Consider the following 15,200-nt stretch of genomic DNA (forward strand, 5'->3'; position numbering starts at 1 on the left):
CGTACCTGCCGGGAGCATAAATAAAGGCGTACGGCGAGCCTCCGTAATGAAGACATCGTCTGGGAGCCCTCTCTCGGCCGGAGAGAAAGCCGGTGGTCGTATAATCACCAGGGTGACCCAGCGCGGGGAAGGGAAGCGGCCAACAACAAGAGCCCAGAGGGGGTGCGCTCTGTGGGAGGTCGCGCGCGGCCCCCCTCGCGCGCGCGGGACCCCCCCGGCGCCCTCTTCCTCCGGGGGGTCCCGCCTCCCCGTAGGTAGCCCCGCTCGCCCGCTCGCCGCGCGAGTCGACCGCCGCTGGCCGACACGCTCGCATCGCCGCGCGCGCCGCTCTGTCCGGGACTCCGTGCGCGATAGGCATGTGCCGAGAGATGGCCGCCTCGGACCCCGGCTCCGACGTGGACGTCGACGGCACCGAGGAGCTCGACGTGGGCTCCGAGTCGCAGCCGCAGGAGATGCTCGCCGCCGTGCCGGAACACGCTCGACTCGGTGAGTGCTGGCGCGCTGCCGAGGGCTGTCAAAACGTGGGCCTCCGAGTTTTGACCGCCTTCGTCGCGGTGGGCGCTGGCTCCCCGCTGCTCTTCGCCGCGTCGGCCACACGTGCAGGGCCCGGGTTTTGCAGTGCGTCGGCTCATGTGAACGCTCTTTTCTCGCTCGCTGGCGGTGGTGCCACAGGCTGTTGTGTTTCTTCAAGCCGAGACGCAGTGACACGGAGGATTAATTGACACAAGTGAGTCTGTCGCTGAGAAACAGGGCGAGATTCTTCGCAAAACTTGTACGCAATAGCTGGCTGTGATTAATGCGGCGCACCCCAGATCTGCTGTCATGATTGCCAAGAGTTGTTGCGCCGGTCAACCACGGAATGCCCTGACTTACATTTCTGTTTTTTCTTTTTAATCCGGGCCCTTTTTCACATGAGCGCACGGCGCTATATGTCAATTAAGTATGAATTTTGCAGAAAGCATAAATGTCATTAAACATGAAAAGAAGAGGGAAACAATTGTGAAATTGTGAACTATCTTGCCGCAGTGCTAAGCGTTTTAATTTTGCTTGCGAGTGGTGACAAGGCGATGCAATGCGAAAGTTGGCTGCTCATAACGCGACCCGCCGTCACAAGATGGGAACTTAATGGGAGAGGTTTTTACACGCATTGTGCAGGTTGTTGCTCCTGTGATGCGAATATGGTACGAGACAGGGAATTTTGACAGCCACAGTAATGAACTAAATCCACAGATAAACTGCGTGTAAAAAAGAAAACGCGCCGAGAAACTTTTTTTCCAGAGCGCGGCAGAGAAGATATAGTGGGAGAAAACCGGAACTACTGGCAACCTTGCCTGTGGTATTTGTAGTGAGTATTGGGGGGTGTAAATGTAACCTTTGGTGAAGAAGTCATAGCACAGATATTTTCGCTGCTGACGTGTTTTCTTTTTTCCGCATAAAATTACGCGATTAATTTTCTGTTTAGGACTGATACGCGCGTCTCTGCATCCGTTGTTGCTGTGCTGAACTAGCAGCATCTCTTGAATTCAGCTCTGTTCGAATCTAGTCGCAACTCTGGCTACTTTCCTGCTTTCGTGACGTTGAACCTTGTGCCTCCGAAAAATGGTGAACGTACGGTTGCGAAGAGGCTACCTGAGTGTCAGGCTCTGTGCTTGCCAATCCTGCTTCCTTTTAAGTAGCAAATATCTTAAAACATTACGAAAGTTCTTCTTCACGGGTTTTATTCGTGAAGAGACACTCTATCCATCCCTAAAAACGGTTCATCGCTGTTGCGCTGTGGCAGGCGAGATGCCTGGGCCAAATTATTCTTTCAAGGTGCCTCCCTGAAAACTTCGAACCACTCGAAAGAGAAAAGCACAATGTTGTGTGTTCCTTTTAAAGTCTGCTGTTATTTAATTACTTATTCAACATGCGACATCTGGGAACCGCCAGAGCCAATGGCGACTTATAAGAGTTTAACCAGTGATAAGTGAAGCGAGTTACACGTTCTGACTCGGTCAAAACGTCTAGCACCGGCAGTTTACTGTACTGGAATTTACGCTTTTTCTTTTTTGTGTGTTTGTGAAGCACTCACAGCTAGGCAACAGTCGAGACTCATAGACCGGCGAGCTTTGAGAAGTACAGTCTTTGTCAAAAGTAACCAGGCTCCACGGTTTGCTTCTCATTCGTATAACAGAGCCCTCACGGCTACCCTAAAGATCATAAAGTCCTTTGAAGGTGAGAACAGGGGTTCTTCTTGCCATGCCAGAGATTTAGACCTTGAGGGCTGGCATAATACCTTCAATATACGACTGAGAAGAAAAACGGGCGGCCTGGTTACTTTTGACAAAGACTGTACATTGTTGTACAGACACTTTCGAACGAGTCAACTTTCTAACGCTTGGCAAGAGTAAATTTCTGAATCTGCAAGTGTCTGGTGCGGCACCTACTCGCTCCATTGGAGGAAAGGGGGCGCTAACAGTCTCGCAGCAGCGAGCGTGACTTTCATGGCCGCGCGTTACTTCGTGTCACATGACGTGTCGCTCCTGTGTTTCCCTTGGGAACAGGAGCCAGCACAAGGCGAGCTATGGAATGGCAGCGCGCTGAGCTCTGGATTCGTGTTGCCTTGAGCTCTGTTGCGTCTACCCGCGGAAATTCGAGCAGCTAGGCGCTTCTTTCTAGACAGCCTTGCTCCGTCGCCATGGCGAACAGGTGCGGACGGACAACCTGCCAGCATTTCAGCGCAGCAGTGCCGACAGTAGCCGCGAACACGACCCAGGAACACGGTTCTCGGGAGCTTCTCAAATGTCGCCGACGGATGTTGCTTCGAACCGCCTCGGCGGGATGCCTCTTCTTGGAGACTCCAGTGGCACACTGATTTATACCTTGCAACAGTTTCCCTTCCTGGGTAGGACGTGAAACATGCGACGACGCGCTTCGTCTTTCATTTCAGACATCATGCGATTTGGTGCTCTAAAAAATTTATAAGCTCACGGCCGACAGCTGCTGGAGTGGCGCGATATTGGCTCTATCCAAGCGGCGGTGTTCCAAGAAGTGTTGCACGCCGTTTCCCTTCGGCAATTTATACGCCAGAAATGATCGGACTCGGAAGAACGAAACAAAGCGAGAAAAACAAAATACTCAAGGCAGTGGGGTTGGCGAACAAGGAGGAGTTTGTGGGCAGCAGCTACACTCGGTCTCTCCGGCTCGCCTCAAACGTCCTATTTCTCAAGACATTTGCGCCCCGGCCGCGCTTCTCGGCACGGGAGGCGTAAATTGTAGCCGCGTCCTCTCACTTGGTGTAAATTAAGTTAGCAAGGGAGCGAGCGAAGGAGAAACAAACAGCGGGCGCGTGTACGTGGGCAGATAAATAGACGCCACCGATCATCTCCTCCGCGAACAGCTCAATCTCTCCGCGCCACCTCATTACGGGAAGACGCCGGCGCGCACGCAATTGCCGCTGCGGTTCACTTTTGTTCGCGCCGCACGCTTTGTGCTCCCTCCGCGGCCGGCTCCTCGCATGTGGGTGCGAAGGGAGCGCGCCCCTCCCACCGCACCCCGGCGGCTCCTTTGCCCGCCCTGCGCACCTCGGCGCGGCGACCCGACCGGCTGGACTCGCAGGGCGGCGTGCGTCATACACAGACCGCGACTTGGGAAATTATTGGTTGCTGCCTGGCTAATGCTGTTCGCTCTTTCTCCAGCGGCGCAGTTTGTTATTTCGGCCGCGGATGCACTGCACCCCTTCCAAACCAGCCACCGCACCCACGTCCCGCTGATGTCTTTTTCAGAGAGAGACTATCCCCCCCCCCCCCCCCCCCCCTTCCAAGGACAGAGCCGGAACAGTGGTAACAGGAACTGCAGTGAGATCCCGGAGCGCGCGCCAAGCTCAGGGGGTTTGACCGTGGAAAGTATTCATTGCGTAGCCGTAACTTGGGGTCGCTAGGAAATGCTCTAGCTACGTTGATCACGCCGTTCGAATAGTTGCGCGCTCATCCGGACCAAGTGTTGATGAGCTTGTTCACGACGGCTGCGTCCTCTGGCGAAAAGCCCATTTTGCCAAAGCCAACATGCACTAGTCTTTCTTTAAGTCACGGACTGGCGACGGTGCGCGTTGAGACCTCTGAAACCACCTGCATGAAGTCAGGTGGCCTCTTGGTAAAGTGTTGCACCGTGCTGCGTCGTGCCTCGTAACAGTTTTGTCACGGTTCGATGAGTCTGTGAGAGTTGGGATAATACGAAGAAGTCAAACAGCTCATACCTACTGTGAAATCATGCAGAAAAAATTATTCCAATTTGGGGCACATCGGAGAAGACGCGATCCAGACAAACAGTCCGATTCGGTTCCAGCCGGGCCACCGAACCAAAACGACGAAGGAATCTCTCCTGTCGCATGGGTGTGCGTCGGAACTGTTCCTGTCCGAGCTCGGACAAAGGCGCTCTCGGATGGAGACAGTGCGCACGCGACGCGGCAGGCGAAGAGGTGCTCTTCCCTATCTGTCCGCTTCATCTGGCCGCGACCTCCCTGGCGTGCGAGCGTCCCCCCGACGCGGTGGCGGTGGGGGGCGCCCAGCGACGACCCCCGCGCGCGTGCGTGGCACCGAGCCGGCCACGCGGGCGACACTGGCGACCCCCTCGAGCCCCCCTCGCAACCCGGCGGGCGCACCCAGCAGAGACCACCTCCGCCGAGACGCTCCAGCAGGGGGGACAGTGCAAAAACAAAGTCGTAAAAGTGCCCACGCGCGCGGTGGCCTCTCGCTTTCGCCGCTGGCTTCTCCAGAGTCCTCTGGGCCGGCCGCGGCTGCCGGACACGGGCCGCCGCAATCTAGCCGTCCGAGAGCAGATGCCGATAAGCTGCCACAGCGACGAGTGAATGGGGCTCGTCCGCTGAATGCGGTTTTTCGCCTTGCTCGCCGCAACGCAACGTTTGTGCGTTTTCTTTTTACAGGGCATGCGTGCACGTAACCTGAGTCCTCCTGCGAGATTACTTTAACGTGCGCACTTTTTCCGTTGACTTAGTGGCTTGCAATCCCGCGTCAGTTTACTTCTGCTTTTCCCACAGAAACACACATTTAGAAAGAGGCGGACATTTATTTAAGGAATAATTTGACCTTGACAAACTACACATATTCAATGCGATAGTCGGTTCAAAGACGCGCAGGCTTGCTCTATTGCTTCTCAGTTGCCATTAAGATACTGTAATCGTACGCCATCGTAATCATGAAATGAGGAGTTGACTAACACGCGCGCATGTACGGGCACATTTAGCTTAAAATTGACTGTTGTATGGCCTTTGGCATTTGCATGGTTGTGCGAGCAGGTTGTTACCCCAAGGAGGTACCGCCGCGGTGGCTCAGTGGTTATGGTGGTCGGCTGCTGACCCGAAAGACGCGGGTTTGATCTTTTCCGCGGCGGTTGAATTTTTATAGAGGCGAAATTCTAGAGGCCCGTGTAGTGCGCGATGTCAGTGCACGTTAAAGAACCCCAGGTGGTCGAAATTATCAGGAGCCCTCCACTACGGCGTCCCTCATAGCCTCAGTCTCTTTTTGACGTAATTAAGCAGGTCGATCGTGGTCGCAAAAGGGCGCCGTTTCTCGAGTAATCGTGGAAGTGAATGTAAGACATACGGTAACCATTGTTGCGATTTCTGCTGTCTGTCAACAACGCTCGAGAGAAATGCACTGAAAGAGCGTGCAGGAGGAATCCATGCGAAACCGATCGTATCGACAGTGAGCAAGGTCTTGCTGCTGTGGTCAACGTCAAGGATGGTAACTGTGCAAAAGAAGCAGTTGCATAGCGATCCGCTGTCTTGCGAAGATGAAGTTTGATTTTTATGGGAATATTTATTGGCCCGGCCCTTCACTTTTATTCTGGCCAAAGATTGTATGCACTTGTTTCATCAGTCCTCTCTGTTCAAAGGAAGCTTGACAAAGATAAAACTGAACGAGATCGTCTTACCAGACTTCTAACTTTCGCCATAGACTTTGAGCTGGACAAGATGGCATATGAGTGAATTGATGCGGTTTGGGGCAGGTGCAGATTTATGGGTCACTCTTGGAGGGAGCGGATTTGGGGGGGGGGGGGGGGGGGGGTCCCACTTCAAATGTGCATTTTTCGGACGTTTTCCTTGACAGAATGAGGTTCATCATGGTTTTCCTATGTAAAATTTCATGCCAGGCGAGAGGAAGACCCCCCCCCCCCCCAAATATATCCGCCTGTGGTCTGGGGCTAAAGTCAGTGCTTGTCACGTAGCCCCCGACCTGGTTTTAGTAATCTAGCCCTTGCATCGTGTCGATATGCGTGCCGACACAACAATTTTTTTTGTATTGTTGCAGTAAAAAAGGAAAGCCACCTATTACATTCGACGTTAACTTTTCTCGAGCCACCTTATTTAGGAGCGTTTGTGCTATTAAGTTGCGTGTTCACTTAGTGCACTGCCGCTTTTACTTGAGCACTTTCTGCGGTGCATGCATGTAGCGTCGTCCAGCCTGCGGATCTGAGGGACCTTATCTGCGGTCCCAGGCGAAAACTTTTATGGGGAGGGGGGCTGCCAGCGCCTCTCTGTAATGGCGGTCACGTACGCGGCTCGCGCGACATGGCGACTGGCCCATATTCATTCATGAGGTTTCCGCGAGTGCGGTTTTGCCACCGTTGGGAGGCGAGACCGGCCGGAATGTTAGAGGCACAAAGGGCTCGCGTAAGCCTCGCGCGCAGTGGGTCCGCGGCGATGAAGACGTCCGGACCTGTTGCGGAGGAGACAGGCACCACCGCGGCGGGGGGCTTCGAGGAATCCGGCCTGGATGGCCCTTTGTGCGCGGGGTCACCCAGCGGCCTGCTCTATTGAGTTGTCAGCTCGGATGAGCAAGCGGCCATAGCAGGCGGGCGCCGGAAGGGGGCCCGCTGGCGCCCAACTGGGTGGAGCGCTTGATTTAGACAAGGCTCGCGAAACGGCGCTTTCTCGCCCTCTCCGTGACGGAAGGAACGGCCACCTTGGGTCCCGAAAATCCGGCACCGACCGGCGGGGCTGACAAAACGGCCGCCAGACGCCCAGTTCTGGGAAGAGCGGCGAGGGCAGTGCTGCGCGAGGTTTATTTTTCCCGATCGCGGGTGGGTGGCGGAGGGGTCACGGCTGGGGGAGGCGGCTTTATGGAGCGCCGGCTGCCATTGTGTGGACTTCCTCCTTTTCCGACGCCGGTTATTAAACGCGCGGGCGCGGCGCGACCCCCCGTGGCGCACGTCTGGGCCGCGCGCAGCCCCGCGGGCGGCCGCCCTTCGTGGGAGCGAGGGGCCTGGCAAGGGTTCGCCAGGGTGCGCGTCTGACGGGTAATTGGGCGGCAGACCGAGGGGATCCCTGCAAACCGAGAGAAGACGTGTTCTTGCGCGACATCTGCGTGCATCCGAGAAACGATGGCCAAACCGCCCTTGAACTCGCGCCACATTTCGCTGCCGCGCCGTTTGCTGCTCGCGAAGATGGGACGCGGGGACACGTGCTGTCGCGGGCGTGTCGCTGAGCGCGCACTCCTGTCTTGTCCCCAGGGGCAGCCCCGGGCGGCGGCGCAGGCACGCCCTCGTCGTGGCGCTCTTCGTCCGGCAGCCCCGAGGACGAGCTGACGTCGGCGTCGCTGTCGCCCCCGCCCTCGCTGCTGGCCGGCGGACCGGCCTCCGACTCCGAGCTGTCTTTCACCATCGGCGTCACCGAGGCGACGCCCTACGCCTGCCACTTCTGCGACAAGGCCTTCCCCAGGCTCAGCTACCTCAAGCGCCACGAACAGGTAACCACCTCGCGGGGTGCTCGCCGGGGGCGGGTATGCTGTGTTGGTCCAATTCCCCCCTGCATCCAATACACCATTAAGTGGCAAATTACGGGCGACTCATGCTGGACCACCCGCGCATCTCCCCTCGCCGCAGGAAACTCATGCCCTCCCAGAGCAGCGCCATTGGACAGGGACGCATATACGGGATCACTTTACGCGAAGCTCTGGTCGGCGCGTGCTGTGCGCCAACAATGCCCGCTTTTATTAGCTATTTGCCTCGGCAATTTCTGGCGCAGTGCGCGAGGTATGCAGTGAGGCCCTTTCGCAGGAGCCGCGGAGGACTTGTCCGTCTGCCCTCCGTTGACAATTGTCTCGCGCGCGGAGCGCTGCCGGTCGCTCGGGAGAGTGGCCAGCCTATAAAAAAGGCTATAAATCTTTGACGAGAGGGGTCGTTTTCCACCCGCTCAGCGCCGGCAGCAGTAGGGAGACATAAAGCGGCTCCCCCTGCCGAGCGCGTCCCACGAGCAGACGCTGACCAGACCTCGCTCCGGGGTCCCCTGAGAGCAAGATCGAGTCCCAGCCCGCAATGCGGTTACCCGATCCACATTAACGTGCTTACGCCTAATCCAGGGCCCGCGAATATCATGGCCACCAGACCTGACGCTGTGGGAAGGACGAAAAACAAAATAAACCGGAGAGAACGGCGGAGGTGCGACAACGCAATTTAGATCATCTAATTTGAGGCATCCCTGGCTTGGCCACGCGGCAGGCCAAAGTGGATTAGCGCCGGCCGGTTACCTCTCGGGCAGTGCTCGCTGTCCCGCCGTGCCATTCGGCCTGTTTATCTGGCCGGTCCGCTAATGGGCGGCAACTCGCCGTCAATCGTGACTGCCTACCGCCGGGATGGAAGACCGGGCAGCCTTCCGCACTGGGGCCCACTGATCTGGCCATCTTGCGACGCGCACACGTCCATACCTCGGCACTTACGGGCTTACGCGAGTGCAAATGAGCTTTGTGCGAGGACGCCTATGCGTGGCAAGCTCGGAGGCGAGGACTAACTACCATTGTCTGCTCTGGGGGCGAAGTGGGCGCAGCAAAGCCCCCCGTCCGCGCTAATGAGAGCACGCAATCTAGAGCTGGATGCACTTTCTACTCAGCGCCCACCCTTCCTTTCGTCTACCTCGCGCCGAGACGCCGCTTGGGCACGTCAGGTTTTGGCCAGTGTTCGAAATACGCCGAATACGCCGCATTTGATGGTCATGCGCGGCCGCTTATTTGAAGAAAAGGAGCCCTTTAGCGAGGGCGCTTCACAGTCAATTTCTAACAGTTGGCAAAGCTACAGTACTGTCTAGGTATTGGGAGACCAGAGCGTACTACACGCGAGAATCTGGCGCTGTTTGTCAACAACTTCAAAAAGCTTGGTGAGCCCACCACAACTGTAAAATCTTTGCTCACCATTGTGACGCAGAAGAAGGGGTCAGTTGCCATCGTGTTCCTTTCTGGGTTTTCACTGAACAAGGCGCGCATTTCAATCACTGGCTTCTCTGTTTTCCACGCTGAAAACTCAAATACAGGGCAAAGAACCGTGCACTTTTGTACGCATGACGAGACTCCGTGGGATAACATTGTAATATCAATTATTATACTTGCACTTCGCAATGAACACGTGGGGTATTGATTGCAGGTGCCATATAGTTAATGGTTTTCGTTTGATTTAAACAGCCCTAGTTCCTCTTAACATGCTCCAGAATACGGGCGGTTTCGTCTTCCATTGTCACTGACGAGCCGGCAATCGAAGCCGCCTACTCTACATAAATCGCAGAACTGCAGCCCGTAATTCACATGAGGGGTCGTCAGCGTCTCTAGTGTCGACTCGTGCGTAGGCATTACGCGCTCCCGCGACAGTGCCCGAGGAAGAGACGAGTCTTAGGTCGTATTCGTACTCGCAGGTGCACAGCGACCGAATGCCGTTTCGCTGCGACTTCTGCCAGCGGCTGTTCAAGCACAAGCGCAGCCGCGACCGCCACGTGAAGCTGCACACGGGCGACCGCAAGTACCGGTGCTCGCAGTGCGAGGCCGCTTTCTCCCGCTCCGACCACCTCAAGATCCACATGAAGACCCACGACCATGCCAAACCGTTCCAGTGCGCCATGTGCAACCGCGGCTACAACACGGCGGCCGCGCTCACATCGCACATGCAGAACCACCGCAAGAGCGCCGCCGCCGCCACCAATGGCCTCGAGCCGTCGGCCGCGCTCTCCCGGCCGGGCTCCAGCCTGGCCTCGGCCAACGGAGTCCTCGTCACGCTGACCAACCCTGCCGACGGAGGATCGGTTAGTATAACCGTGGAAACGCTGATCCTTGCCGCTGCTGCTGCCCTTGTGTTTTCTTTTTCTGTAACGTCACGCTATGCACAGCGCTGCATATCGCTTGCTATTTCGTAGATCCCTGCATTTTTTTCCCCTCCCGAACCACGTTACCACCCTTCACACAAGAGCCGTCCAACTGATCCCATAAAACGTTGCAGTTTGGCAGCTGGATTAAAAGTTTAAAGGCGTATTCTCAGGCGTATTGGCCCTATAGCTTGCCGTTTACCGGTAGCGACCCGTTATTGTACCTTTAGTTTAATACTTCATTAAAATCAGGTACCGCGTTCGGTTTTATACCGCCACTTCTTTCAACTACGCTGAAATTTCGGGCATGTTATTGTCGAGACGCGATTTCTGCTTTAGATGCGAAGGATATTTGTCCCGAAGTTTGGAGCACCCTTATTGACTCATTTCTGCTGTGGAACACGCAGTAATGTAGTAGTACCACGCCGGTGTTGCTAACACGTGCAGGGAAGGCCCCTTCACTCACAGCTGCTAATACAGGTGCCGTTCTTTTCGCAGACGTCCATGTCACGGGACGACAGCTCCTCGTGTTCGACTGACAAGTTAAGCTTAACCGGTGGGAGCCCAGGTCCGGGCAGCGTTGATGTCCAGGCAAACGGATGCAAATCGGTAAGTCTAAGCATCACCTTCACCGTGTAGATTACATTCGCGCTGTTGTATGAGTTTGATGGTGTTCGATTTAAGTGACTGTCCTCTTTGTACATCCTCGCAGTGCAGCCTCCACTCTTGCGGAAGAAAAAAAAAACAATGCGTATGAAGGTGCCCAACGTGTATGCTAATGAAGGTCGCAAGCATAACCTCTTACACATAAATACTACGTAGGTTGTTTTGGATAACCTACTCGGATGTAAATTTAAACATCTCGTAGCTTATGTGCGTGTGTGTGTGTGTGAGAGAGAAGTCTATAGTACGTCTGCCCCACGTTCGGAGTGTAATTTTTCGGTCTTTTCTAGCAACGTGCACTTTACCTGAAAATAAACAGCGTGGGTTACCTGTAAACGACCATTGAAAGAAAGCAGTGTTTTTATGGCTCATCGAATATAACTGGTGTCGGTGCAAAATGCATTGTCGACAAGCGAATGATCCGAAGCATATCGGCGTACAGATTTTTAGCATTTCGTTATATCTCGATAAACAACGGGACAATTGTCTTTCAAAGTATATTGATACTTTTACGTTCACAATTGCAATATTTTTAGCAGAGTATTATAACTGCATGCTATCTCTGTTCACTTCTTTGCACTTGCAAACAATCACTGACAACGTGACGGCTCGAAATCAGCCTCATTGACAGTTCGCCACGTGTATTCATGTGGAAACTGCCAGGATACGCAGGTGTCAGGGCTTTGAAATGGGCAAGGAAAAAGCTCTTGGACCCAATCTGACTCCACGCCTGGAATTCGGACGTACGGTTCAATCTGCGTAATCCGCAGGCATTGCGCTGGCACCTGTACATAATCTCTGCTGGGATTTGGGTGGATGCAGATCCGAATGAAACCTGAGCCATGCAGATCCGGAATGCGGACGCCCTATTCTTCGTTTAGCGAAGCAAAAAGAGCTCCATTGTCCATCTATTCTTCAAGGGAAGACGAGGAAGAAAAAGATCAAAAAGGAGAAATCCGCATCCAACTGTTTGGTATATGGATTCCCGGTTGTTGTTCCACTCGGTGAGACTGCACCGGGTGGGAAGATGGCTTGGATTTGCATGCGACGGGTCACGTTGTACAGCTACAACGTAACGATCGAAGAAACGGCAACGTAAAAAGAAAGAAAAGATGATAAAATTCGGACGCGCTTTTTTCGGATCGAAACGAATAGCAGGCGAGGCGGGGGCTCAGAGGACGGCGCGCTTTGTTTGCCGAGCTGGCCGCCTGCGAGGTTTTCGTGCATTTTTTGTTTTTTTGTCATTTTAGCAAGATGGGAAGAGTCTACGTGCAGCTTCTTGCATAGTGCCCGGTCACTCGGGGACTCGGAGATTGTATCGAGCAGCTTTCTTCATATTCCTCCTGACTCACGTTCGGCATATTCAAAATAGATTACTCGGCGTCCTGGGAGGAGGAAAAAGGGGCGGCTCTCGACGCGAAAAAGAGAAGCCAATTCGATATCCTTCGTTGCAGTCGGGTGTGTTTGTGCCTTCGTCTGTTGCGGTGGTCCTGACGTCCCGCTCTTCTCCGCAGATGTCCGAGCGGCCCGGCAGCTCGAGTCCCGGCGAGGAGCCTCTGGCGTGCGGCTTCTGCAGCCGGCGTGACTTCGGCAGCCTGGAGGCGCTGCAGGCGCACGTGCGCGCCTCGCACGTGCCCTTCTCGGCAGCGTCGTTGGTGGGGCCGTCGCACGGGGGACCCCTGCGGCCTGAGCCCAGCGGCCGCGCCGTGTCCCGCCAGTCGCCGCCGGCCGCCACCACGGCCTCGTCGCTAGTGGACGCGACGTACGAGTGCGAGTATTGCAGCATGAAACTGCCCAGCGTGCACGCGCTGCAGACGCACACGCTGGCCGCGCACAGCTTCAGCGAGGTGCTGAGCAAGCGCATGTCGGCCATGATGGGCGCCGACTCCGGCGGCGGGCCCCTGCTCTGCAGCCAGTGCGGCGCCGCCTCCCCGGACTTCGAGTCGTTCCGGGCGCACCTGGCGTCCCACCTGGAGGGCCGCATGTCCCGCTGCTGCCCCGAGTGCCGCGCCGAGTTCCCGTCCTCGCAGCAGCTCGAGGCGCATGTGGCCGCGCACTTCCTGGCCACGTCGGTCGAGTACGGCTGCCAGGCGTGCCTCAAGCTCTTCCCGCGCCCCGACGAGCTGCAGAAGCACTTGCTCGACGTGCACGCGCACCACCTGTACCGCTGCGCGCTCTGCCGCGACGTCTTTGACTCCAAGGTTGGCGTGCAGGTGCACTTCGCCGTCAAGCACAGCAATGAGTGCCAGGTGTTCAAGTGCAGCGCGTGCAACGCCGCCTACCGGTCCGAGCCCGAGTTCGCGCTCCACGTGCAGGTCACGCACTTGGCCAAGGCGGCGCCCTACCGGTGCTTGCTGTGCGACCAGACGTTCGCCAGCGAGCCCCTGCTGCAAAGCCACCTGGACACGCACGGCAAGCAGTTCGCGTGTGCCCTCTGCAGCCAAGCCTTCCACGTGGAGTTCCTGCTCGAAAAGCACATGCAGGCCTGCCACGCGGCCGACCTCACCTTGCACCCGGACGGAGTGCAGAACCTGAGCGTCAAGCCGAGGATCAAGGACGCCAAGTGCGACATCTGTGACCAGGCGTTCGGCACGGACGCCCTGCTGGCGGCGCACCGCAAGCAGGTGCACAACGTGCGCTCGCAGAAGTCGGTGAGCCTGCTGTGCGCCTACTGCAACGAGCCGTGCAAGTCACGCTCGGACCTGGAGAATCACATGAAGAGCCACACGGCAAGCCCCAGCAAGCACAAGTGCAACATCTGCGACGAAATGTGCCCTTCGGCGACCACGCTGGCCGAGCACAAGCTGACGCACTGCAAGGTGGTCAAGGGCTCCACGTGCGCCGGCTGCCGCGAAGTCCTGCGCTCCGAGGAACAGTTCTTCTCGCACGTCAACTCGCACGGCGGGGGCCCCGCGCTGCCGCTTCCCTGCGTGGTGTGCCGCCAGACGCTCATGTCGCAGGTGGAGCTGCGCATGCACGCGCGCTTCCACGTGGCCCACTGCGACAAGGGATCGCTGTGCTGCGTCTGCGAGCGACCCCTGGACGCGGCCAGCCGCATCATCACGGGCCGCCAGCAGGAGCGCCAGTCGTTCATGTGCAAGGACTGCTTCCACGCCAAGGGCGTCCAGGACCAGGGTCGCTGCCCCGAGTGCCGCATCAAGTTCGAGTCGCCGCTCGAGCTCGAACAGCATGTGCGCAGCAGCCACGGCGGCTGAGCGCCCTGCCGTACCCTCCCTTCGCCACCGGTGTGCGCGCCAGGAGCGCTCTTCTCCCAACAATCAAATGCGCCCGCGGACGCCCCCTCGTTGTTAACTTATTGCGCCTTCCGCGGCGCGCCTCTGTCTCCGCAGCCCGGGATGGAGAAGAAGCTGCGCAAAGTATTCCTCCTAATATATCTATCCATCTTGTCAATGGCGTATGTGAGCCTAAGGCTGCTTATGCCCGAGTCCTATACTCTGGTGCGAATTTGACAGCCCTGTAAATACAAGTTATCCACATCAATCACCATGTTTTCGTTCTGTGTGTCCAAAACATAAAGCAGGGTATGGAACTGCACACATATTATGCTGCGGTTGTTTTATGCCTTGGTATAATACTCTTCATCAAGCACGTTTGTAACACTGAATATACCACAGCCAAATATGAATAGTCTATTCTTCCCAGTGTTCAAGTTTCAGTGTTTGCGTTTACAAAGACATCTTTTCTTTTCTTACACAGCTATACTATATCAATTACATTTTTTTACGTTTTGCCTATGTGGTTTACAAGGTTCACGAGGCAAATAAAGTTCATATTTTTAAGGAAACCAAGGTTCTTCTTCGTTTTCATTAACACACGAATACCCGTGACTGCACACTGCGGGGAGCATGTGCGATAGCAAACTACAGTTTCTGCATTTTAGCTGAGTGGCCTGTGGAGGGTAAGTATTGTCTACCTTAGTAGCAATCTTATAAGAATTTGCCTAAGTGACCAAATTGACTTCATCTGAGGGACATCAAGCAACGCACATGTCCAGTATTATTGGACGAAAATTTTGAATATTGGAATACCTAGGAACAGTTATGGAAATATTGAAGGTAATGGTCCATTCTTCCGATGAGTATCAAAGTCTTTCTTTTAAAGTTTTGTCATCGATAGCATCGAGCAGTTAAGACTGCCATAGAAAGCCAATGGGGAGCGTTTTTGACTTTTGCAAAAATATTAATAGCAAAACTTTCATGCCTGCCGACGGGAAACCTGCGTATATATTGATTGTTATAGCGAAATGTTAAAATATATGAAAAAAATTGCCTGTGGTTTAGCTCTGGTTAAACCTGGAAGACTGCGAAAGCAACGAGGAGAGAGACAGAGGCGATGGAGAGCACGCGGCAGCGGCGGCGGCCCCGGCACGCTATAGACCGTTTACAGCGCGCAGTTC

At 55.5% G+C, this 15,200-nt stretch overlaps 1 protein-coding gene across 1 annotated transcript; it reads left to right on the plus strand.

The window, feature by feature from the left end:
- Positions 1-258: 258 nt before the first annotated feature.
- On the plus strand, positions 259-14,588 carry L (zinc finger protein Lobe). Its single transcript, XM_089576953.1, has 5 exons — positions 259-486; positions 7,510-7,745; positions 9,677-10,060; positions 10,619-10,729; positions 12,298-14,588. Exons 1-5 carry the CDS (start codon positions 357-359, stop codon positions 13,996-13,998), a joined length of 2,562 nt encoding a protein of 853 aa, XP_089433079.1. The 5' UTR covers positions 259-356; the 3' UTR covers positions 13,999-14,588.
- The last annotated feature ends 612 nt before the right edge of the window (positions 14,589-15,200 follow it).

The sequence above is a fragment of the Amblyomma mixtum genome, chromosome 3, assembly GCF_055824585.1.
Source record: "Amblyomma mixtum isolate Tamu chromosome 3, ASM5582458v1, whole genome shotgun sequence".
Taxonomy (NCBI): Eukaryota; Metazoa; Arthropoda; class Arachnida; order Ixodida; family Ixodidae; genus Amblyomma; species Amblyomma mixtum.